The 24056-nt window shown below is 41.0% G+C and overlaps 3 protein-coding genes across 12 annotated transcripts in view; 2 read left to right on the forward strand and 1 right to left on the reverse strand.

Annotated features, from left to right (window-relative positions):
• Positions 1 to 1718, forward strand: part of Usp28 (ubiquitin specific peptidase 28) — a 62712-nt gene extending 60994 nt beyond the window's left edge. For all 9 annotated transcript variants that reach the window (XM_020183740.2, XM_020183743.2, XM_020183745.2 and 6 more), the window contains one exon: positions 505 to 1718. In XM_020183740.2, coding sequence (XP_020039329.1) covers positions 505 to 680 — 176 coding nt within the window. In that variant the 3' untranslated portion in view covers positions 681 to 1718. The remainder of the gene's footprint in view (positions 1 to 504) is intronic.
• Positions 1719 to 13102: 11384 nt separating this feature from the next.
• Cldn25 (claudin 25) lies at positions 13103 to 13792 on the reverse strand. The gene has a single exon (XM_020183737.2). The coding sequence runs from the start codon at positions 13790 to 13792 to the stop codon at positions 13103 to 13105; it is 690 nt and encodes a 229-aa protein (XP_020039326.2).
• An 8234-nt stretch (positions 13793 to 22026) lies between these two features.
• Positions 22027 to 24056, forward strand: part of Zw10 (zw10 kinetochore protein) — a 31364-nt gene continuing 29334 nt past the window's right edge. For both annotated transcript variants that reach the window (XM_074066699.1, XM_074066700.1), the window contains exon 1: positions 22027 to 22244. In XM_074066699.1, coding sequence (XP_073922800.1) covers positions 22140 to 22244 — 105 coding nt within the window. In that variant the 5' untranslated portion in view covers positions 22027 to 22139. The remainder of the gene's footprint in view (positions 22245 to 24056) is intronic.

Genomic DNA, 24056 nt, shown 5'->3' on the forward strand with positions numbered 1-24056 from the left:
AGTGACATATTTAACTGTTCAAGTTTATGGTATTTATTGATATTCTATAGGCAGTTGCTATGTATTTCCTTTTAATGTCTTCAGCCTTCATTTAGACAAAGTGTGTCATATAGCTTTACTTAATACCTGGTGTACAGTGGTGTATTTTAAGCGTAGGAAAAAAACCACCAATATAGGTATGGTACATAGTATCATATCCACTTTCTCAAATTTTAAAAGGATGATCGATTAGAAGCCCTATCTACAATACAATTAATATGTACCATTACTCTACTAACATCAGCTTTAAGCAGTGTCCTCAAGCTTTGGTGTATTTGGCCAGTAGGTCTTTGTTCCTGGTTGGCCTAAGGGACTCATCATTTGTTGTTAGCCAGCTATCATCATGGTTTGATCTTTGAGGTTGGGTAATGGGCAGTTTGAAGGCATTCCCAGTTAGTTGTGGGTTTACCAGTTCTTACTCAGAGATCCAGTTATCTGTATATATAACCCTCTCCTTCTCTACAGAAAATCTGCAGCTGTGCTTAGGGGAGTTTCTACCCAGGCTTCTAGATCCTTCTACAGAAATTATCGTCTTGAAAGAACCTCCAACTATTCGTCCCAATTCTCCCTATGACCTTTGTAGCCGATTTGCAGCTGTCATGGAGTCAATTCAAGGAGTCTCAACTGTGACAGTGAATTAAACCCCTCGTGTTCAAGATCCTGGTCTCTGCTACCTGTTGCACAGCAGTCTGTTGTTATGGTATTCACCTGGGGAGAGGTATTAGGTAAACAAGTAAGATTCAGATCCATACCCCCATCCATGCCGTTTAAAGGAGGATTAAAGATAAAATTGCACTTTTTAAGTACAGAATCATGAAAGTTATTTACTAGAAAAGGCAGGGGGCATTGTGTTGAGGTATTTAATTGTGCCAGAAGACCTGAAATGCCTTTGAACCTTCCTTATGCTTGGGCTTTTCTAAGCCTTTTGCCACTTTTTAAATTATCCTTCAGGCATAAATATTTGACAGCAGAATAGAAGTGATTCATCAGAACCTGAACCAGATGAATAGCTCTTAGTGATTTTATCAAATGCAGGTGACATTTAAATACTCTTAACTACTAGAGATTAGTAATAGAAACATAGCCTAGCTCTTGACAGGCGATGATAAAATGACTTGTTGATGAACCTCTGCCCTTTACATGTGGGTGGAACATAAGATCACATAGCAGTAAGAAGCTGAGAAGTCAAAGGAAGGCTGAGTCTCTTTCGTTCTTCTCTTCTAGATCTCTAAACAAACCAGAAAACCTCACAGTCAGTCTGAGTGAAAGAAAGGAAAGTACTGAGGACTTTCAACAGAATAGCATTGTGAAGCTTGACTAACGATAGCGTTTTAGTCGTTAACCATTTAGGCAAAATTTTCCAGATATCTGAAAATTGTCAAAAACAGGTGTCTAAGGCTACTTCTGGCCAAATACATTTTGATTCCCTTTTCCTTTTTTTGATTTTAAGAAATAAGGGATGTGGATTTGTAAAAAGAAAATAAAATCTATATATATATATATATATATATATATGTGTGTGTATATATAGAGAGAGGAAAAAACCATTTTTAAAGACTCCTAATTGGGAATTAACATTTTAACCAAATTTTAAAGGTTAATGGAGAAATCATGGGAGGGAAAAACACTTGATACAACTATGCAGATTTTATAAATGTGCAATAAAAGGATTTGTTTTACCTTTGGTGTGTAGTGTGGCCCTTATTTAAATCTATATTTTCAGTCTGGTGGAGTGGCTCAAGTGGTAGAGCACCTGCCTAGCAAGTGTGAGGCTCTGAGTTCAAACCCCAGTACTGCCAAAAAAAAAAAAAATCTATATTTTTTGTTTTGGAAATGGATGGACTAAGTAAGCATTTGTCTTGTTTCAGTGTTTGTCTGTTAAAAGAAAAAGGCAGATTAAGGGTTGAGAAAGTTGATATGCATGGAGGTGTCAGCATTTGAGTTCTGAGCAGCGCCCAGTGGTGACTGACATCTTATTCATTTGCCACTGGTATTGCATGTAAATGTATTCACTTTGGAATTTGTCAAGTTTTAGAATGCAAAAATTGATTTTCTTAAAACTGAGCTTCTTGTATTTTGACTGTTAGTGGTAGGCCATCTCTTCAGGTATTTTGGAGTCCTTTTGTATTTTAAAGCTTGTTGCAGAGATTTCTTTCAAGGGAAGTTGAGCAGTTTTCTTACCCATTTTGTTTAAATGATATATACCCTATTTTTTCTTTCACTTCTTAATCCCTGTAATTACTGAATAATGTACACAGTGCTTCATTTACATTATTTCACTTCATGTGACGACCGGGATGGCAGTAGGAACTGTCGTTTGTCTCCGTGTGTCTGTCTTCATAGCCTGTGCCTTTAACAACTACTTGACTGTCTTTGGCAGTCTTATAAAAGATTTTGCTTTATCCTTTCTCCACGTTATTTCCCTGTCAGCTGTTGGGAAACCACACATGGCAAAGAAAGGCACAGGTGGACTGTGGATGGATGTCTGTGGCGTACACAGATGAGCAGTCACCAGGGGGAGTACTGAGAACTAATTTCTTTTTCCAACGTAGCTGTCTGCCTTTAGTTAGGGATGGCCTTATTTTTTCAGGACTCCACAAACTAAGGTCTCATACTGCTTTTTTTCTTTAAGAAAACAGTAAGAATGGTTTTGCCTTATATTTTTCAGGACCCAGTTTTTCTATGTATGTAGCCCAGGTGGTCCTCAAACTGGGCTATTCTCCTGCCTTAGAGTCCTAGGTAACTAGAATTACAGGCGTACTTGGTTTTGATTTTCAAAGGGTTGGGAAAAGGGAGGATGAGGGGAAAGAGAGCATGAGGAGGAGGAAATAACCCATGTGGTGCTTACCTAAAATGATTCAAGAGTTTGAGTAGGATATTTCACCACAGCATAAATGTCCTGGAGACTGGATATAGATTTTCCATAGTTAACTGGAATTGCAATCCTATTTTATTTGGATTTGTTAATTCCTTTAAGAACTTATGGACTGGAGGTGTAGCTCAAGTAATAGAGTGCCTGCCTAGCAAGCACAGGGCCCTGAATTCAAACCCTAGTATCACCCAAACTACAGTGAAACAAATAGCTAGGAGAGGGGCTGGTGAAGTGGCTCAAGTGGTAGAGCATCTGCTGAGCAAGTGTTGAGGCCCTGAGTTCAAACTCCAGTACCACCCCCCCCCCCAAAAAAAAAAGCTAGGAGGCAATTAAATTCATTTTTACCATACACACTTCAAGGAAGAAATGTAGGTGGATTAAAAACAGTAAAATTAGTTAATGAGCAAGTAGCAAGGACTGAATTGAGAGCCGGGGTGTACCATGATAGGCTGCCTGAACAGTGTGATTTCCAATTGTTCATATCCCATCAATATGTTTGGTATTTTTAATCTTATCCATTCTGCCAGATGTGCCATGATGTCCCATGGCTTTAATTTGCATTTCCCTGCATGTTAACAGCCATTGTTTCTTTTTCTTTTTTCTTTTTTTTGACATAGGGCCTGCCTCTGTAGTCCAGGCTGGCTTCGAACTCCTGATCCTCCTGCCTCAGCCTCCTGAGTGATACAGGCCCATTGTTCTTTGTGAAAAATATATTTAATTCCTTTGCCTATAATTTATTGTTATTTAATATAACATATTGTCTTTAGTGATTTCTGTGAGTTCTTTATATCTTCTGGTGACAGTTATATGCATTGCACCTATCTTTTCCTGGCCTATGACTTTTAACTTTTGGTACCTATTGACTGAAAAAAAAAAATCGATATTAATGTAATCCAGTTTACCAGTTTTTTCTTCATGATTTGTGCTTATTTTGCCTGTTGAAGAAATTACCAAATCTCATGTTATCCTGTAGAAATGTTATTGTTTTCCTTTCACATTTAGCTGATTGACCCAGCACTATTTGTTGAAAACATTCCTTTTCTCAGTGCTGTGTACAACTACATTTCTCATAGATCAAGTGTCTGTGTCCTGTTTCCCGACACATTTGTCTTTTCCACCAGACAATTTGTGTACCCGTATCAGTATCAAACTTAGTGTAGCTTTATAATAATTTGTGATTTCCAGTGCCATAAATTCTCCACTTTTGAACTTCTTCAGGATTGTCTTGGATAATCTTTTTATTGTTGTTTTTTGGTTTTTTGAGACAGGGTCTCCCTTCAGCTCAGATTGACCTTGAACTCAAGACCATCCAGCCTGAGCCTTGTGAGTGCTGGGTTTGCAGGTGTGTGCCATCACACTCCGTTCTGCCTTGGTTAGTCTTAACCATGTACATGTCATGTAAATGTTAGGGCCAGTCTTCAGTTTCACACCAGCACACACAAACCCAGGAATTCTGGTTAGGTTTCCAGTGACTAGATAATTTGGGATAAAGACATATGCTAGTGTCAGTTGATATCTGCCAATGGACAGTTACAGGCTTTGTCTGATACATTGAGACCTTAATTTCAGTATAAAAGTCACATCTTCCAAAAAATACATTCCCAGGTTTTTTATGTTTTTCAGGCTGTTGTAAATGTTATGTCACTTTAAAAATGGTAATTCTTTACTGTTTCTAGCTGGTACCTAGAAATAAATTGATGATTTTATATCAACCCTGTATCTTAGTAACCTTGATCAAATAACTTATTCTAATAGTTCATCTGGATTTTTTTTTAAGATTTCCTCTATAAACAATTGTTATCTATTACTGATGATTTTTTATGTCTTTATTTTTAAGTTGAGTCTTTCAAATTTTATTTGTTTCTTGCCTGATCACTCATACATACTAGGATTGTTGGTACAATGCCGAATTAAAAAGGTGAAAAATGAGACTCTTTACTCCATAACGTCAGGAAGGAAACTTTTCAGTATTTCACCATTAAGTATAATGTAGGATTGTTGTAAATTCCACTTACTAGATAAAGATCCATCCTAGCTTGCTGAGAATTTATGTTTGTTTGGCAGTACTGGAGTTTAAACTCAGGGCCTTGCCCTTGCTAGGCGGGTGCTCTACCATTTGAGTTTACTTTTCAGCTAGGGTCTCATTTGTTTGTCCAGGCCAGCCCTGACTTATGCCTCCCACGTAGCTGGGTGACAGGTACATTGCTGCCACACCCAGCTTTTTTGTTGAGATAGGATCACACCAACTTTTTGCTTATGCTGGCCTGGAACCAAGATATTCCCAGTGTCTACTTCCCAAATGGCTGGGATTATAAGCATGACCCATTGCTCCTTGTAAGATTTCATATTTTAAACCACTCACACATTGTAAGAGTAAACTGAATTTGATCCCGACTTTTTAATGAATGGGTGGAATTTTCTTTAGTATTTCTGCATGTGTGTTCATGAGAGAGATTGGACTTCGATTTTATTTTCTTGTAATGTGTTTGTCATGATTTTGGCATCAAGTTATTTTTGTCTTATTGAATTGGTAAATGATCTCTCATCTTCTATGTTCTGCAAGAGTTTGGATAAAACAGAGTTCTTACTCCCATAGTGTTTGAGAGAATTCATCATTGAAGCCATCTCTGCCTAAAATTGTTGTCATTATTTGTGTGTTTTGTAGGAATGCTTCTAAGTATAGATTCAGTTTCTTTCATTTATATTGAGATTTAGATTTTTTTTTATTATTTCCTCTGGCATTTATTTTGGACAGTTATTAAAATCTTTCCATGTCATCTAAAATTAAAATTTTATTGACAGGCTGGGGGCATGGCTCAAGTGGCCCACACAAGGCCCTGAGTTCAAACCCTAATACTGTCAAAAAAAAAAAATTATTGACAGGAACTTTGGCATCTTGTGGAGTTTGTTTTTGTTTTTGTTTTTGTTTTTACTGACTAGGATTTGTAATGATGTCTCCTTTTCACTACTGATACTGAGTGACTTCTATCTTCTCACTTTTCTTTTTGGTTACTATCTTCAGGGGGTTTATTAATTAGTCATTTCAAAGAACCACAGTTTACTTTGTTTATTTTTCTCTTGTAAATTTCCTCCTTTTTTAATCCACAACTCTGCAGTGGTTCTTAATTTTGGCTGCCAGTGCAGTCAGCTGTGTCACTTTAAAAAACACAGCTGCCAGGCCTTGACCCTGCAGATACTGACTTGGGTTTAATCAGGGACCTTGATGCTTTTATGTTTAAAAAGCATCACAGGTAATTCTTCATAGAATCTTTGTACCTAAAGAAAGTGACTTTTATATTGTCATCAACACTCTGAAGTCTGTGGTTTTATAAAAGGTGTGCATCTCCTTCAGTGAGAGCTTGCAGGTTTCATAATTTTTATTTATCTTCTGCATGTTTTTCATGCTAAATTTGACTTTGATAGAGATATAGGAAACTATCACTTTCTGTAAATTAACCTTTCTAAAGTTACTATAAATACATCAGTTCCTTAAGATTTATTTTACCACTTCAACTTGTGAGCTACTTCACTCATTACATTATTACCTTTTCCTGAGCCTGTAAACAGCTCTCCACATTATATTTTTAAGTTGTTGAATAATAAACTACACATTAATCTACAAGTCTGTCAGAATGGAAGCAGTTTAAGAGGCATTTTAGTGACGTTTCTAAGCCTTCCTTACAGCACAGTTGATAGCTGCATTGCTTACTAGGTTGATGGCTGGTTATAATGACCCTCAACTACCTTGTTGTGTTAGCTGATTGGCCATTGATAAGCAGGTGAATAGATCAGTTCAAGGAGCAAGTATGGCCAACAGGAGAGACCTAGTCTCTTCCTTTTTCAAAATAAGCCTGAATTTTCCCTGCTATACCGTTAGGGCCAGAAATGGTGATAATAAGCATTGAACAGAAATATTGACTGAGTACAACTATGAGATAGAAACTGTCTATAGATTTTAAATGACTTGGTATTGATAAGCGGGCACAAAATTTGTACCCAGGAGAAGCCAGTAGTGAGCTTTGAAAATGAAATATGTGCTGGTCCTGGTATTCATAGTATCCAGGGATGGCCAGTTTTCTATCTAGAGTCCTGATAGTGGTCTAGAGGTGTCAGTGCCTGCTGAAGTTAATCTTACCAATTAATATTTAGAATCCCTAGTGATGACCAGAGATAGTATGGTCATTCATAAACTTTTTTTTCCCCCACTCTACACTAGGTCTTGCTCTGCTGCCCAAGCTAGCCCTGATCTCCTGAGCTCAAAAAATCCTCCTGCTTCAACCTCTCAAGTAGCTGAGATGACAGGCGAGCATTACCACACTGGACCATGAAGTTACCTTGACTATCTGCTTAATGAATAAACAGCTCATTCATGAATTAAGCAATTCTATAGATCTCTCCTGATTTATAAGTCACTTCTGAATCAATGTCTCTTATAAGATACACTTCCATAGAAAGTATAGTGACATTAGAGTCTGACGCATCTCAGTTCAAGTACTGGCTGGGCTTGTTCTCCTGGCATATCAAACAGGAATGTATTTACCCTGTAGTTGTGTTTTAAGGATTAAAGGTGTGCATAGATGTAGGAATGACTCAGTGTAAAGTAGAGCTCTGGATACTGTTCTCACAGGGAAATTCATCATGGGGAAGAATTTAAAGGTTGTCTTGACCTGCACAGGGCATTTTGCCTAAATAATTGGGGCATGATGTAGGTGTTCAGGGTTATAGTTGCTCATAAATGGGGGTGTTCATACTAGTCAGCCTGACTGCAGGAGAGTGTTACTGAAGGGCTCAGAGCAGATACATACTGATTCCAGTCCTGTTATAGTTATATTTTTCTTTAATCATTTTACTGAATGACCTGAACTTCATGGGATATGATGTCAACAGCTTTATTTTTGTATTCCCTCCTGCCTTCAATATGATCTTTTGTATTTCCCTTCTCTGCCCCTTTACAGCATCTCAAAGATATCTCACAGCTTTATTGTCATGTATGAGTATGAAAGCAGAATTATTTCCATGTATTATAGAGTCTGAACCAGTCTACACTCGAAGTTCTCTCTTACCCATGTCCTTAGTCCATGCCTCACCCTGAAGGTACCAGCAGTAAGGAAGGAGCCATAGGACTTCCTTCACTCTTAGCTAGTCCTTCTTCTCATCCCCAATTTGGTTTCCCTAAAGCCACCAGGGAGAGGAGAGTTTATGGGGGGAAAAGGCAAAGGACTTTTTTTTTTACTTTTTAAACTGTAATGATCTCCTGATTCAATGTTTTGCCTTATGGTAAGAATGCAATGAGTAGTCAGGTGCCAGTGGCTCAACACCTTAGTCCTAGCAACTCAGGAGGTAGAGAGCGGGAGAATCAAGGTTTGAAGCCAGCCCAGGCAAATAAGTTATTGAAACCTTATCTCAAAAATATCCAACACAAAAAAGGGCTGGCGGAGTGGCTCAAGTAGTAGAGTGCCTTCTTAGCACATGTGAGGTCCTGAGTTCAAACCCCAGTACCACTGAGATTTAAAAAAAAAGGAATGCAATGAGTAGGTCTTGTATGAGACACTTTGTGGGCTCACAGAAAATTCTGTAGAAAGCCCCCATACTCCACTCCCTCATGGCTTTTGGGTTTTCTACCTGACCTCACAGTGTCCCTCTCTGCTCTAGTCTTTATACTTTTGTGGTGCTCTGGGACAATGTTACCAAGACTGTTTTCCTCCAGGTCCAGTGGCTATGGAATGCTCACCATCTCACCCCAGTTAAAGGCAGAAGTGCAGGTGCTGCAGCTGTTGGCTCCAGCCAGCCTTCCTGCCTTCAGGCTGCTCCATGGTGCTCAAATACCCATTTCTAGTCCTCTGCAAGTCAGGATGTTCCGAAGAGCTGTCTTGAGCTCCACCCTGGGGGCAGTAGGAGTGGGCCCTCGAGTTTCTGCAGCAGCTCTGTGGGGCAGGATGGTATATGCTTCATACTAGGCTTCATTCCTGGGGCCAGCTTTGACACATATCACCCTTGACACATGGCTTTGAGGCTTTATTCAAAATTGTAGACAACTGAAAAGTCTATTCCAAATCTGATTGATGGGGTCCTGAGAAAAAATGACTGGATTGAGACAAATCCACCAGTCAGTAGATGGAAAGTGAAGGCCAGCTCCTTTCAGCTCCCTATTACAGGCCAGTGCCTGCAAACGAATGTTTTCCTAACGAGTTTTTAATTGTCCTAACCCTGGTAATATCACACACACCCATGGCAAGAAGCCTATGACCCCCTTTCTGTTTCCCTCCCATCCCACAATTATCTTAGCCACATCATTTTCCTTAGAGTGTTTTCCTTGGAGCTGGTCTCAGGCTTAGAAGTGTAACAGGTGAATATTTTAATAGGGACCTTCTGGAATGCCTTTTGTAATGGTGAGATTTTCACGTCAAAGGACAGGCTGGTGAAGAAGACAGTGCGGAACTGCATCATATTCTAATTGCACCAGAATGGCTGAAGTGGTAGAGTGCCTGCCTAGCAAGCGTGGGGCCCTGAGTTCAGACACCAGTACTGTCAAAAAAAATTCTAACTGCATCTAATTTCGTGAGTCCCTGAGTTATTTTCTTACATTGTTTTGTACATGATAAATAAAAGCTTTTAACTTGAAAATACAGATTGATTCATGTCCCTTTATTCTAGTATATATGACTACACATCTTTCCATGTGCAAACACAAGGAAATGTTTTCAACATTAAAATAATTTGCTACAAATCTATATGAAATACCAGGTGTGGTGATGTATATCTATGATCCCAGCTACTTGGGAAGTAGTGGTAGGAGGATCATGATCTGAGGCTGGCCAGAGTAAAAGCATGATATGCTATCTGAAAAACTAAAAGCAAAAAAGGGCTGGGGGTATGGCTGAAATGGGAGAGCACTTGCCTAACAAGTGCGAGACCCCAAGTTCAAGCCTCTTCCTCCCCAAAACAATCTATATGAGGAAAGTCCGTGTTAGAGGTTTAATTCTGTTTTAATTTTTCACACCAGGTAGATAAAAATGATGGCATTTTTAGGTGACTAGCTTCTCCTCACACTCTCTGAAAAGTACATTTTCACCAGAATGCAGATCACACACTACTGAAGACGACATACTATCGGCTACTCAGGGAGCCCCAGTCCCTGCTCCATACCCATAAAAAAAACATGCCTTTGTTTCCTTCAGAAGGAGAGTTGGGAAGGCAGAATATTTTCCTTATAAGTCTTTAGTTTGTGTCCATTTCTTTGCAGAGGAAGCTGTAATCTGATGCTGATGAAAAAATGCCATCAGCACCTGCAAATGATGGCCCCAGCAGGAGCAGGTGAGCCACCTGTCAACGAAGACCTTGATTTGACCTAAACATAAGCACAAAGGAGGCATTCTTTGTTGGTCTTTGGCTTTTCCTACTGTGTCAGTGCTAGTTTTTCCTTCGGTCTAGTAGATTTAGTCAGCCGATGCCATGAAGGATGAGGGGAGGAAAGACAGCCATAGCATCAGAACGTTGGGTTCAAGTCCTAGCTAATTATTGCCATGAATTGCCTAAGTTCCCTGAATCTGTTTCCCTGTTAACAACACAAATATAGTCATATCTGCTCTCCTGACGTGAACATTTCAAGATAAGTTAGATGAAACTATTGAGGTATGTAAAAGTGATGTGAAAGCTCTTAAACCCTACCCAGCTGTGTGATAGGGAAACCACACAGGGACAGGCTGTTAGAAATGGGGTACACATCACTGCCGCAGTCAACTGGGGCAGTTTCTGCTCCCAGGCCACATGGTTGGCTTCTTGTGGTCCTAAGAATAGAGATGACTGTATTCCTTTCCATGCCCTCCAGGGCACTCCAAGGTCTGGCTTCTACCTATTTCACCAGCCTCACCTTGTGCCTTTTTTTCTTCCGTCCTTATCTAAAACTGCTTTCCACCCTTTTCCTTTTAACAGGTACCACTTCCTTAGGGCACCAGCCATGACTCCCTGACTACTAGGTCAAATTCCTCCTATTGCATGATCTTGAAATATTGGAAAAGTCAGAATTTACATTTATTTAAGTGATTTTGCATAAATAGCTGTGCCCTTTATTTGCTTGAGTGAGGAGCAGAAATAAATGTCTCACTTACCACTTTATCCTCCATTCCCAGCACAGAACCTGGGACAAGGTAAATGTTCAGTAAGTATTTGTTAAATAAAAGAATAAATGACCAGATGGATGAGTGATAGTTGCTTCTTGCAGACAATGTAGTAATAAGAAAATACATGGGGCTGGCGTTGGTGGCTTACACCTAATCCTAGCTACTCAAGAGGCAGAGATCAGGAGTATTACAATTCGAAGCCAGCCTGGGCAAATAGTTTGTGAGACTCCATCTTGAAAAAAACCCATCATAAAAAAAAAGGTTGATGGAGTGGCTGAAGGTGTAGGCCCTGAGTTCAAACCCCAGTACCACAAAAAAAGAAAAGGCATGAGTATTTGGGTTTCACCCCTCATTGAAACTGGGCCCACAGAAGGGGTTGAATTCAACTATAATATATTGTAAGAACTTTGGTAAATGTCACAATGTACCTCCTACCCTCAGTACAACAGTAATAAAGATTAAAAAGAAAGCTAATTTATAACTTGTTACATATATGGCAGTCTATGAAAAACTTTTTTGGTGATTCTTACATTTTGGAAATTGAATATGAGATCTGATTCTTCAAGGATCTTACAGTGTGGTGGAAGAGTGAGTTGTGTGCACACAAAACATATTGAAATACAATAAATAATGAGACTAATAAATATATCTCTCTGAAAAAGGAAGAAACTTGGCCCACAGATCTTTGAGCCTTTGAGAAGGGGTGGCTGAAAAAAACCAGTCATTAGAAGCAGTTTTCTGATTTACCAGAGAAGGCCAGAATAAGTGTCAAATAAGACTGTTCCTTTGTTCTCAGAGATATATTTGGATTTAAATATGTCAAGTGGATGTACATGAATAAACAGACATAACAGAAAAAGGCCCTTTTCAGGGAAATTGTGACTCCCAGAGAAACCTGCTCTGGGTAGGAAGGTAAAGGTCGCTGAAGATGACATTGCAGCTGAGGAGACTGAAATGGAAATCTTAGAGAAATGGTACTTTTCTAAGGAGGGTGCTGGCCTGGGTTGCCTTGGCAAATCTGTTTATTCTTGTGTTGATGTATGAGTATTCTTGCTTGAGCAGGGGCTATCTCATGATGCAGGGACCATTGAGAGTTGAGAAGCGTCAGGCAGCCTCTGAGCTGAGCTCACAAAGCACAGCTCTCGGGTGGGGAAGAGAGCATCTCCCCAGTTCTGTAAGGAATCCAGCATGCCTCTGAGCCTATCTGGGGACACTGGGAGAATCATCACCTTTAGTTTTTCTGTGGGAATTGATGGCAGGCGCATTGGTGACCTTTCCTTTACTGGTTATGGGAGTGGGGGACAGATGGTAGTGAGGGGAGCAGGGTGACTATGCAGGGTGATTGGAGTAGATAGGTTCATGAGCAGCATGCCCACCCACATTGGTTAGTAATGGGCCCAGTCACCCCAAGGTAACCGGTTTGTCCCAGTGTACCTGGCACTTTGCTAATTTTAGCAGCGAAAGAACAAAGTCCTGGGCAAACTAGGAGGGTTGGTCTTCCTAATTTGTGAGTGCACAAATGACCATTACCTTCATCCAGAAGACAGCAGATCACTCCCAGTCTTATAATGTAGCAGAAACAAGAGTAGACGTTCCCTCTGGGGTGCTAAGAACCTACCAAACAGTAAAGATCAATTGTGAAGTTCCCTTTCAGACTGCACACCCAAGGAAAGGGCCTATCCTAAGGTGACATTCTGAGTCAATAACTCTTCACTTTGCCAAGGCACCATCATCAACTGTTCTGGCTCTACGTTTATGACCTCTTGTTTGGTAGACACATTTCTATAATGTATTTTCCTTAGTAATAAAATGATCAGGCACACTAATTAATTCTATGAGTTTGAAAGCATTTTTATATAAATCAAATCTCAAATGATCTAGACATGTTTGTTTGCCACTGTGCCCTGATTTTTCATTCTGAAGTAAAGATCACCAAAATACTCAATTCCTTGACAAATGCTATAGTGAACATTCTCCCCAAAATCATATGAACAAAGTGATGAAGGGTAAGAAAGAAAAATAATTCTACTGACATTCCTTTGTTGCAGAGATTCCTCAATAAAAACCAGTTCTAGATGGCTAGGTTGGTAGGTCTTGATGCGAGGTAAAAGGTGCCATCAAATTCCTCCATTGGAGTACAGGATGGTGAGGCTGTGGGATCAGTCCTCCAGGGACTGGGCATGTCTTCTGTTCCCAGGCAGGCAGAGCAGATGAGGAGTAACCCACCAAGACCCAGGAAAATCCCAGCAGCCCAACCCAGGTAGAGGGCATCTCCAAACTCCCATCGTGGCACAATATCAGGAAGAGTGGTATCCCACAAGTCTCTGATTGTAGCATAGGCCATCCAGGAGACTGGAAGGAGCGTAGTGGCAGAAGCTGATGCCTCCAAAGTCCCTCCTAGGAGGCACAGCTGCTTCTTAAGTATCCATCTAATCCTGTGGAATTGGAAGCATTCAGACCCACAGCCGGAGAGGAGAAGTCCCAGCAGCCCCAGCCCATGGGAGACTACCATGAGGATACGGGATACCTGGAGCTCCTGGGGCAGAGACAAGAAGGACTCAAAGGACTTGCACACAGTGCCAACTTCTTCCTGACTCACACAGGCCTCCCAGAGCCCCATGATCCAGATCTCCATTTCATTCAGGTCCAGATTGAGAGTCTTCCACTGGGGCAGGACGGTGGTGACACACGAGCACACCCAGCCAAGGAGAGAGAGGAGCAGTCCCCCCAGCTGGACTCTCCCACGGAAACTCCAGGCCATAGCTGCTCCTGCCACAGAAGCAGAAGGAGGACAGGAGACTCTGACTGGTTAGCAGGGACTACTTTGGGGAAGGCTGGAGTGGAAAGTCTCACATTTGCAATGGGTTGCTGTATTAGTTTTCCAGTGAACAGCTGAGGCAGGTGTCAGGAACTTGGCAACATTTGGGGTTTGTCCAAGAATAGGTGTGGGTGTGGATTCTGGAAAAGAGTCTGTGTGTGGCAAATATCCTTATGGTAAGCCATCATATGTATTTGATGAATGCATTCATAAACTTAAAATTACTCCCCAGCTGTGAGATCGCAAGAAAGATGTTCTGGAAATACACTTGATAGAATCTTTCTGGGGGGCACTTTATGTTTTGTCTATTTAAATATATGCAAACTGAGGGACTAGGGTGTGGCTCAAGTGGTAGAACACCTGTTCAGCAAGCATGAGGCCCTGAGTTCAACCCCCAATACCACCAAAAAAAAAAAAAAAAAAAGAAAAACGTGACAACAAATTTAAATATATGCAGACTGTGACCCAGCACCTTATCTCCAGGAATTTAATTTTTTGTGAAGGTATACAAAGATTTATCAAATGTCCATCGAAATATTTTGATAATTGTAAGTCTTGGTTAAAACAAGGCAGCTGTTTTAAAGTGATGTTGTAGAAAAAATTTTAGTGACATGAAAACTGTTTTTGAAAGCCAGGTGTTGCCTGCCTGAAATTCCAGGCACTAGGGACACTGAGGTAGAAGGATTGTGAGTTCAAGGCCAGGCTGGGCTATATAGCAAAGGCCTTACCTAAAAAAGAAAATTTTTGATATGTTGTTAAGTTAGAAAACTGGATGATCAAATAGTACATACAGTACATAGAATGCAGGTTCATTTTCATAATGGTGCGTGTGTTTGTGTGTGTCACACAAAATGTTAACCATGGTTATACTGATGGTAGAATAATGGATAGTTTTTATTCTCTTATCTGTGAATGTTATGTTTTATACTTTTATCATTTATATTTTTATAAACAGAAAAGTTTAAAAATATTAATTTTTCAAAGAATGTATGAAAACAATTCCATTTACAATAGCCTCAAAAAAAATCAAATACCTAGGTGTAAACCTAACAAAAGACGTGAAAGACCTCTACAAGGAAAACTATAAACTTCTGAAGAAAGAGATTGAGGAAGACTATAGAAAGTGGAGAGATCTCCCATGCTCATGGATTGGTAGAATCAACATAGTAAAAATGTCTATACTCCCAAAAGTAATCTACATGTTTAATGCAATTCCCATCAAAATTCCAATGACATTCATCAAAGAGATTGAAAAATCTACTGTTAAATTTATATGGAAACACAAGAGGCCACGAATAGCCAAGGCAATACTCAGTCAAAAGAACAATGCAGGAGGTATCACAATACCTGACTTCAAACTATATTACAAAGCAATAACAATAAAAACAGCATGGTACTGGCACAAAAACAGACATGAAGACCAGTGGAACAGAATAGAGGATCCAGATATGAAGCCACACAACTATGAGCAACTTATCTTTGACAAAGGAGCTAAAAATATACGATGGAGAAATAGCAGCCTCTTCAATAAAAACTGCTGGGAAAACTGGTTAGCAGTCTGCAAAAAACTGAAACTAGATCCATGTATATCACCCTATACCAAGATTAACTCAAAATGGATCAAGGATCTTAATATCAGACCCCAAACTCTTAAGTTGATACAAGAAAGAGTAGGAAATACTCTGGAGTTAGTAGGTATAGGTAAGAACTTTCTCAATGAAACCCCAGCAGCACAGCAACTAAGAGATAGCATAGATAAATGGGCCCTCATAAAACTAAAAAGCTTCTGTTCATCAAAAGAAATGGTCTCTAAACTGAAGAGAACACCCACAGAGTGGGAGAAAATATTTGCCAATTATACATCAGACAAAGGACTGATAACCAGAATATACAGGGAACTTAAAAAACTAAATTCTCCCAAAACTAATGAACCAATAAAGAAATGGGCATGTGAACTAAACAGAACTTTCTCAAAAGAAGAAATTCAAATGGCCAGAAAACACATGAAAAAATGCTCACCATCTCTAGCAATAAAGGAAATGCAAATTAAAACCACACTAAGATTCCACCTCACCCCTGTTAGAATAGCCATCATCAGCAACACCACCAACAACAGGTGTTGGCGAGGATGCGGGGAAAAAGGAACCCTCTTACACTGTTGGTGGGAATGTAGACTAGTACAACCACTCTGGAAAAAAATTTGGAGGCTACTTAAAAAGCTGGACATCGATCTACCATTTGATCCAGCAATACCACTCTTGGGGATATACCCAAAAGACTGTTACTCCAGAGGCACCTGCACATCCATGTTTATTGCGGCACTATTCACAATAGCCAAGTTATGGAAACAGCCAAGATGCCCCAGCACAGACGAATGGATTAAGAAAATGTGGTATCTATACACAGTGGAATTTTATGCAGCCATGAAGAAGAACGAAATGTTATCATTCGCTGGTAAATGGATGGAATTGGAGAACATCATTCTGAGTGAGGTTAGCCTGGCTCAAAAGACCAAAAATCGTATGTTCTCCCTCATATGTGGACATTAGATCAAGGGCAAACACAACAAGGGGATTGGACAATGAGCACATGATAAAAGCGAGAGCACACAAGGGAGGGGCGAGGATAGGTAAGACACCTAAAAAACTAGCTAGCATTTGTTGCCCTTAATGCAGAGAAACTAAAGCAGATACCTTAAAAGCAACTGAGGCCAATAGGAAAAGGGGACCAGGAACTAGAGAAAAGGTTAGATTAAAAAGAATTAACCTAGAAGGTAACACCCACGCACAGGAAATCAATGTGAGTCAATGCCCTGTATAGCTATCCTTATCTCAACCAGCAAAACCCCTTGTTCCTTCCTATTATTGCTTATACTCTCTCTACAACAAAATTAGAGATAAGGGCAAAATAGTTTCTGCTGGGTATTGAGGGGGGGAGTGGGAGGGGGTGGAGTGGGTGGTAAGGGAGGGGGTGGGGGCAGGGGGGAGAAATAAACCAAGCCTTGTATGCACATATGAATAATAAAAGAAAAATGAAAAAAAAATATTAATTTTTCAAAAAAAGTAAAATTTCCCTGTCTAAGGTAACTACCTAGACTCAGAGCATACCTGAAAGGCAGTGCCCCCTCCCTGGGACACTGCTGCTGCTACAAACAGATGCCAGCCACGCCAGCCTCCGTTCCTGTTGGTTGCTGCTACCAAGTTGTATTGCTGAGTGTGGCTAAATAAAGGACTTTGGCTTGGATACTTTACCTGTATTTAATTTTCATATGGCTGCTGTGTGACACATTAGGTAAGGTCCTCAGCTGGTAGGTGACAGGTGTAACACCTGAACCAGGCAGCTTGGGTTCGGACATTTCCCATTCCTGTCCTCAGCTGTAGCAGTGATTCTTCTGCCCTGCTCTTGCACACTAGGACACAGCACGTGGGGAAAGGCTTGTCTTCAAACCCAGGGATTTATTATATTAAAGTTACAAATGTCTGACCAATGTATTCCCTTATTCATGTTTTATCATAGTGCATACGGTGTGGTAAATACAAGTGGAAAGCAGAGGCAAGGATCAGTCAGCAAGGAGGACATACCTCCTGAGAAAGAAGGGTCTGCCTTCATCCTACTGCTGTCTCCAGTCTGAGGCACTAGTGATTACGAATGCCATCGGCGGAGAGAGGCAAGCTTCATCGTCTGGAATGCTGTTTAGTCTTATGTTTTATTACAGAAAAAAGTTTGAACGTATGCAAAAGTAGAGAAAATGGATAAAGAAATCCCATATTTAAAGCCTCAACTTCAAACATTATCTACTTATACTAATGAGATGTTCTTTTGGATTGTAGGTTCCTTCTGCATTTATGTATTCATTTATTATTTATTTATTTAGAGACAAGGTCTTGGCCTGGAATTTGCAATCCTTCCTGCCTCAGTCTCCTGAGTGCTGGGATTATAGGTATGTAACACCATACCTGGCCTTCTGCTGCTTTTATGACAAGCACAGGTACAAAATACTACCCAAACTTGGAAATGTTCTCTACTTCACCATCCATGGCCAGAATCATGTGTTTGATACTTTGCATCCAGAACACAGGTGTGCCACATATGTGTGAGTCATGGTGAGTCAGGAGGAATTCTTTCAGACATTGCTCCAAATTTCTTTGCCTTTTCCTGATGATTTGTGAAAATCTGGGAATAGGGAGACATATAAACCAGATAAATGTGAAGTAGGAAGAAGGTCAGGTTAGTAAGGGAAAACAAAATCCATTCATTTAGATTTTTTTTTTTTTTTGTAGGACTGGTGCGTGAACTCAGGCTTCACTCTTGCAAAGCAGGTTCTTTACTGATTGAGCTACACCTCTAGACTATTCTGCTCTGGTTATTTTTGAGATGGGGATCTAGGGAACTATTTGCCTTGGCTGGCCTGGAACTATGATCTTCCCGATTTCAGCCTCCCAAGTAGCTTGAGCCTCTGATGCCTGGCTGTAATTCCTTTTTGTTAATTCAAGTACTCATTCATTCTGTATACATAGCAATCCTACTCCATTCTTTTTTTTTTCCAGTTAGAATTTCATTTATTTTGTTTTTAGAGACAGATGCTATACTGAAAGCCAGGGTTATGGGAAAGCCATGCTTGCCCAAGTTCACGGCCTCCCTGGGGAGAGGAGCCTTGCATTTATCTCCTGTGGCTTCTGTAACAAGTACTACAAACTCAGTGGCTTATGACAGTGGCCATTCATGTTGTCAGAAGTTTGAAATCAAGGTGTCTGCAGGGCCCAGCTCCCTCTGGGACTGCAGGGGAAAATCCTTCCCAACTGCTCCAAGCTTCTGGTAGATCCATGTGTTCCCGTAACCCTATCGTCATAAATCTTCCCCTCTGTCTTTGTCTCTTACAAGGACATTTGTTTCTGGATATTGGGTCCGTTTGAATAATTCAGGATCACCCCCTCATCCCAAGAGCCTTAATTTGTGAAATCCCATTTTGTTAAATAATGTCACCTGCATAGGTACCAAGGGTCTGATTTAGACATGTTCCAGGCAGTAAACAGGCACACCATAATAAATGCTGCAGATAAAATACATTGAAGGTCCAGTTGGAGAAGAGAAAATGAGTGAGGAAAAGAGAGCTGATAAAGGAGAATCTAGCTCTGGGAAGCATGAGCAAAGGTTGTGCAAAGGCCCTGTGGTGGGGCTTTAGAGGTGGCTTTGGGAGATCCTGGGAGGGGGAAGTTCATAAAGCCTTTGCAATGGGAACTGATGGTTGCTTGGACTAGGAGTGGTGACTCTAGCTCATATTTTAGTGGAAGAGCTGACTAGACTTGCTCAGGGATTGGATGGGGGGGTAGAAGTGTGTCTGAATTTGTAGCTCAGGAAGTTAATGTTCCATTCTGTATACCTCTTCATTCTCTGTCTGACGCTTCCTTGTCTTGTTCCTTGACCCAGAAAAACAGTCTTTGCCTTATCCCATGGTTTTTCTGCCTAATGATAGGCAGGAGCTCGTGCAGTGTTTATGACTATGGATGGACTGGTTTCCTGGAGGAAGAACCCAGAAACTCAACTTCAAAGCAACACCAATTTTTTGTTCTTCTTGGTTCAATGTCCTCTTTTCTGTAAAATGTCCCTGGTTCGTTAAGAAACTAGATACTCCTCCATTTTTTTTCTTTTAACAAAAGGCATATACATTTATTTATATAAATTTTATGTGACATGCAAGCCGTTAGAAATGAAGACTTAGGCATATGCCTGTGGTTCAGACCGGTAATCCTAGCTATTTGGGAGGCTGAGATCTAGAGGAAAGTGGTTCAAGGCCAGCCCAAGCAAATAGTTCACAAGACCTTCATCTCCAAAATAACCCGAGTAAAAATGGGCTGGAAGTATGGCTTAAACGTTTTGCAAGCACAAAGACTTGATTTCAAACCCCAGACACACCAAAAGAAAAAAAAAAAAGAAAGAAATGAAGACCCAAACACCCAGGGAAAAGTGTGTGGTTTTGTGGACTGTCATGCAGAATTATGATTGAAGGACAAAGGGGTTTGATGTAATGGTGATAAATGGGGTGGAGGAAGGGAGGATTAACAAGGCCTGTTTGTTCAGATTCTTCTGGGCCTCCAGGTATAGGGTAGGACTCCTCTGGAAAGATGATCTTATGGCTTGCTTTCAGGGGGAAATAAGGCAGAGATTTCTTTTATAGCCCATTTCAAAGAAGAAAGGTGGGAGAAGATCAAAGAATGAACTTTTTGCTTCTGTGACTTTCCCAGTTTCTTCAGCTTAAAGTATTCAGCACACCAAGGTGCCATATTTTGGAATAGCATTTCCTGCATCATATATTATTTTCAATCATGAAGCCTACAAGACATATATAGCTGACACAGATATAGGCTACACTGGGGATTGAACTCAGGACCCCATGCTTGCTAGGCAGGCTCTCTACCACTTCATCAGTTGTTTTTTGTTATGATTTTTTCAAGATAGGTTCTCACTAACTATTTCAGATTTGAACCTAGATCCTCCTGATCTCTGCCTCCTGAGTAGCTAGGATTGCATGGGTGAATACCTGGCTCAGAACTACATTTTATTATTCATTCCTAGCATTTCACCTGGCATGCATAGCATCTCTCCTACTTTATTGAAGTATATGCAATCAACTGCATTTGTTTAAAATGTACAATCTGTAATTTTGACAACAGTGAGTTTTGACACCAGAAAAACCATTGCAACCATCATGACTGAGATACAGAATGTTTCTATTATCCCAAATCTCCCTCTTCCACCCCAGACCCAGGTAGACACTGTTTTCCTCTTACTATGAATTAGTTTGCATTTTCTAGAATTTTATATAAAATGGAATCACACACATGCTGGGTACTCATCCTTGACTATTTCCTCTGCCCTTTGCATCTTCATAAATAGTTCTGATTCAGTGTTCATTACTTGCACAGGCCCCTGCCAAAGGCCAGACCTAATTTTGCTTTGTTATTTTATATTGTTTTCCTTAAAGAGTCCTCTCCCTCCCCCCAAACTGTATAATAATTTAGGTCTGACTATATCTGACCCCATCCCTTATCTACTTTTAAAATAGTAACTATCATGTTTTCCTGTGATTAAATTATTTAGATTTCTGAATCTCCAGACCCAGCACAGAGTAGCAGTAATTGCTCAAGAAATATGCAATGTTAAGTTTCCAGTAGTTTCACCTGCAGGTCCTTTTTTGTCATTGGGCACTTACTATTATGACATTTAGAATTCAAAGTAAGGCTCACAATTGTAGCAAAAGGAGTTGATTTGGTTTTCTAGAGAGAGACCCTTCCCGGGATTATTATGGCTGACCTTTAGCACTTCCTGTCTCAATCCTGTCTTTTGTTTCTTTTACTCATGGAACCGGAAGCTGCCCTGGCTTCACAAGAAGCAGGTTCTCCCACAGTAGCTGGCCTACCTGAGGTCCGCTTTCACGAGATACCTTTCTTGTTTTAAATAGAAGGTGTTTTAATCAAAGCAGCCCAAATTTGTTGCAGAAAGTAGAAAACAGGAAATGAGAGAATAAACATTACAAACCCATTACCCAAAAAAAATAGTTTATTCTTTTATGTGCATAGCTATTTTTTTAACGAATGATACTATCTATAGTATATTGTGAACATCTTCTAGTATGCAAATGCATTTAAATAATGGTACTTAATTTTTAAAATCTTTGAATAAAAGCGATTTATAATCTCTGAAAGTTCTAGTTCATATAGGACTGATGTTACTTATGCCTAGGTAATTACAAATACGTAATGCATCGCACCGATGTATACTATATATAAGGACACAGGTAATATAAATTTTATTTATGAGATGACGCCACTTCGTTGCACAACTCCCGGGGGCAGTATTTGCATAGAGGCGGCTACTGCGCCCAGAGTGTCAAAGATCGAGATGGATTCCTTAGGTCTTCCGGCTATAGTTAAACGTAGTGAAGTTGGGGGAGGTTCAGTTAGGGCTGGTTATTAAAAACACGTCGTTTCTTCTTCTGAAAAAATGGGCGGGAAGCGACAAGCATTTGAAAACAGCTGCGGAGGAAATCGCGTCCCAGCGCAGCTTGAGAACTCGCGGACGCCGTGGGAACGCGTCCGGGGCCTCCGCAGTGCCTGCTGGGAGCTGCGCGAGGCCTGCCGGGAGCTGTAGTGCGGCTCTCGCTTCCGCGCGTGCGCGGGGCCCGCCAGACTTGGTTTCCCGGCAGGCAGCGCTCCGAGGCCGCCGGCGGGACTGGAGCTGCTGCGCTGGCCATAACAGAGTGACCTAGTTGGTATTGGTTCCCGTCTCGGCGATGGCTTCCTTCGTGACGGAAGTTTTGGCTCACTCGGGGAGCCTGGAGAAGGAGGATCTCGGCACCCGGATCAGCCGCCTGACCCGGCGGGTGGAGGAGATCAAGGTGAGGGCGGGAATCCGTTGGTGGTTTGGAGAGGGACGCCGGGTCTGTGCGTGAGGGGCCGGGGGTGTGTGCAAGGACGGACAGTGTGTCCTCCACGTCGGGGAGACTGGCGGGGGTTACGGGGGGGAGAGCCGGGAGTGGGCGGTGAGAGAAGTGTGGATTTTGGAGGAAACCTGGAGGGGAGCCGAGAGCGCGGTTGGGGACCGAGGAGGCCTGGGGCTGTGGGGAGGAAGGGCTGCGTGTCGAGGGGAGCTGGGGAGGGGAGACCAGTGGGCTGGGGACGGAGGAGGGGGACTGCGGAGACCAGAACTGCAAGCGTCGAGGTGTCTAGCGAGGACGGGAAAGAGGACAGGGCCAGCCACCCATGTGTGACCGCTCCGCTTCTCCATTTGTGATGAGCGTAATAGCTCTGGAAGGATTGCCGATCTCCCCGAAGTTTTCTTTTGAAACCCCTCGATCTGTTTGTAGAACTCTCTTCTTCACCTGAGGCCACGGTGCGTGCTGTAAAACACGTCACTGTACCTGTGCGGACTTGCTGCACAGAGCCAACCACACACAGATTCACTTTGTTAAGATATTGTTACCTGAAGGTATTTGCCCACATGTTAGATTTAAAATTAGGTGTACTTGCATAAGTCTGGACTTCAGGGAGCAAGTGTGGCAGGTACCCCAAAGGCACAAGATAGCGCTCTTCCAAACAACTTTTTTTTTTTTTGGTACTGGGACCTGAATTCAGGACCTACACCTGGAGCCACTCCACCACCCCTTTTTTGTGTTAGGTATTTTCGAGATAGGGTCTCGCGAAGTATTTACCCCGGCTGGCTTCGAGCCGCGATCCTCCTGATCTCTGCATCCTGAGTAGCCAGGATTACAGGCGTGAGCCACTGGCACCCGGCCCAAACAACTATTGATTATACAAAAGTTGCTTCCTAAATTTTTCGTATGCATATCACTGGCATCTCTGTAACATGGCTTTAGGATTTTTGGCTAGTTGGCCCATTTTTTCCCCCGAGTCTCCAGATTTTGCTTATATTGCCATTTTTCCATCTTTATACCCATTGTTCAGTTTCTATCTCAAATGTAGTCCTCTGCATAAAAGTGACCCTTTTTCTTTCAGACAGGCAATCTTTCTCCTTTTTTGCTTCTGGAGCACTTTGTAAGCCTGTGTACTTCTTTTCAGTCTTGTCGTGGTTAACTCAGTTAATAAGTGTTTTTCCTACCAAAAAAGAATTTGTGGGCGGGCAGAATCTTTTCTTGTCTGTCGCAAAACACTGAATAATTTAATGCAGAATATGCAATAGTTTATTAAGTTGATTTGAATTAAAAGAGATGCTAAAATCACTTTATATGTTTAAGATTAGGAGGTCTTGCTGGGCACCGGTGGCTCATGCCTGTAATCCTAGCTACTCAGGAGGCAGAGATCAGGAGGATTGTGATTTGAAGCCAGCAGGGCATATAGTTCCACAAAACCTATCTCAAAAAGCCTTCACAAAAATAGGGCTGGTGGAGTGGTTCAAGGTAAAGGCCCTGAGTTCAAGCCCCAGTACCACAAAAAAAAAAAAAAAAAAAAGTCCCTAAGTGGAGAGGTCCAGAGAAAGAGGGTGCAACCCAAACATATGAGTAAAAAGCCATGACAAGAATATGAATTAGTAAAATTGACGTAATTTTTCTGGAAAAAAAAGATTAGTCTTTAAAATGTTATAGGTAAGAAGATAGAAATTAGTAAATTGATTAAAGTATACAGAGTATAGATTTGATTTATCCATTTACTTTAGATAAATGGTTAAAATTGGTGCATATAGTCTGATATAG

The sequence above is a fragment of the Castor canadensis genome, chromosome 2, assembly GCF_047511655.1.
Source record: "Castor canadensis chromosome 2, mCasCan1.hap1v2, whole genome shotgun sequence".
Taxonomy (NCBI): domain Eukaryota; kingdom Metazoa; phylum Chordata; class Mammalia; order Rodentia; family Castoridae; genus Castor; species Castor canadensis.

Coding starts and splice junctions, on each gene's coding strand:
- Cldn25 (XM_020183737.2), bottom strand. CDS start 13,792: ATGGCCTGGAGTTTCCGTGGGAGAGTCCAGCTGGGGGGACTGCTCCTC.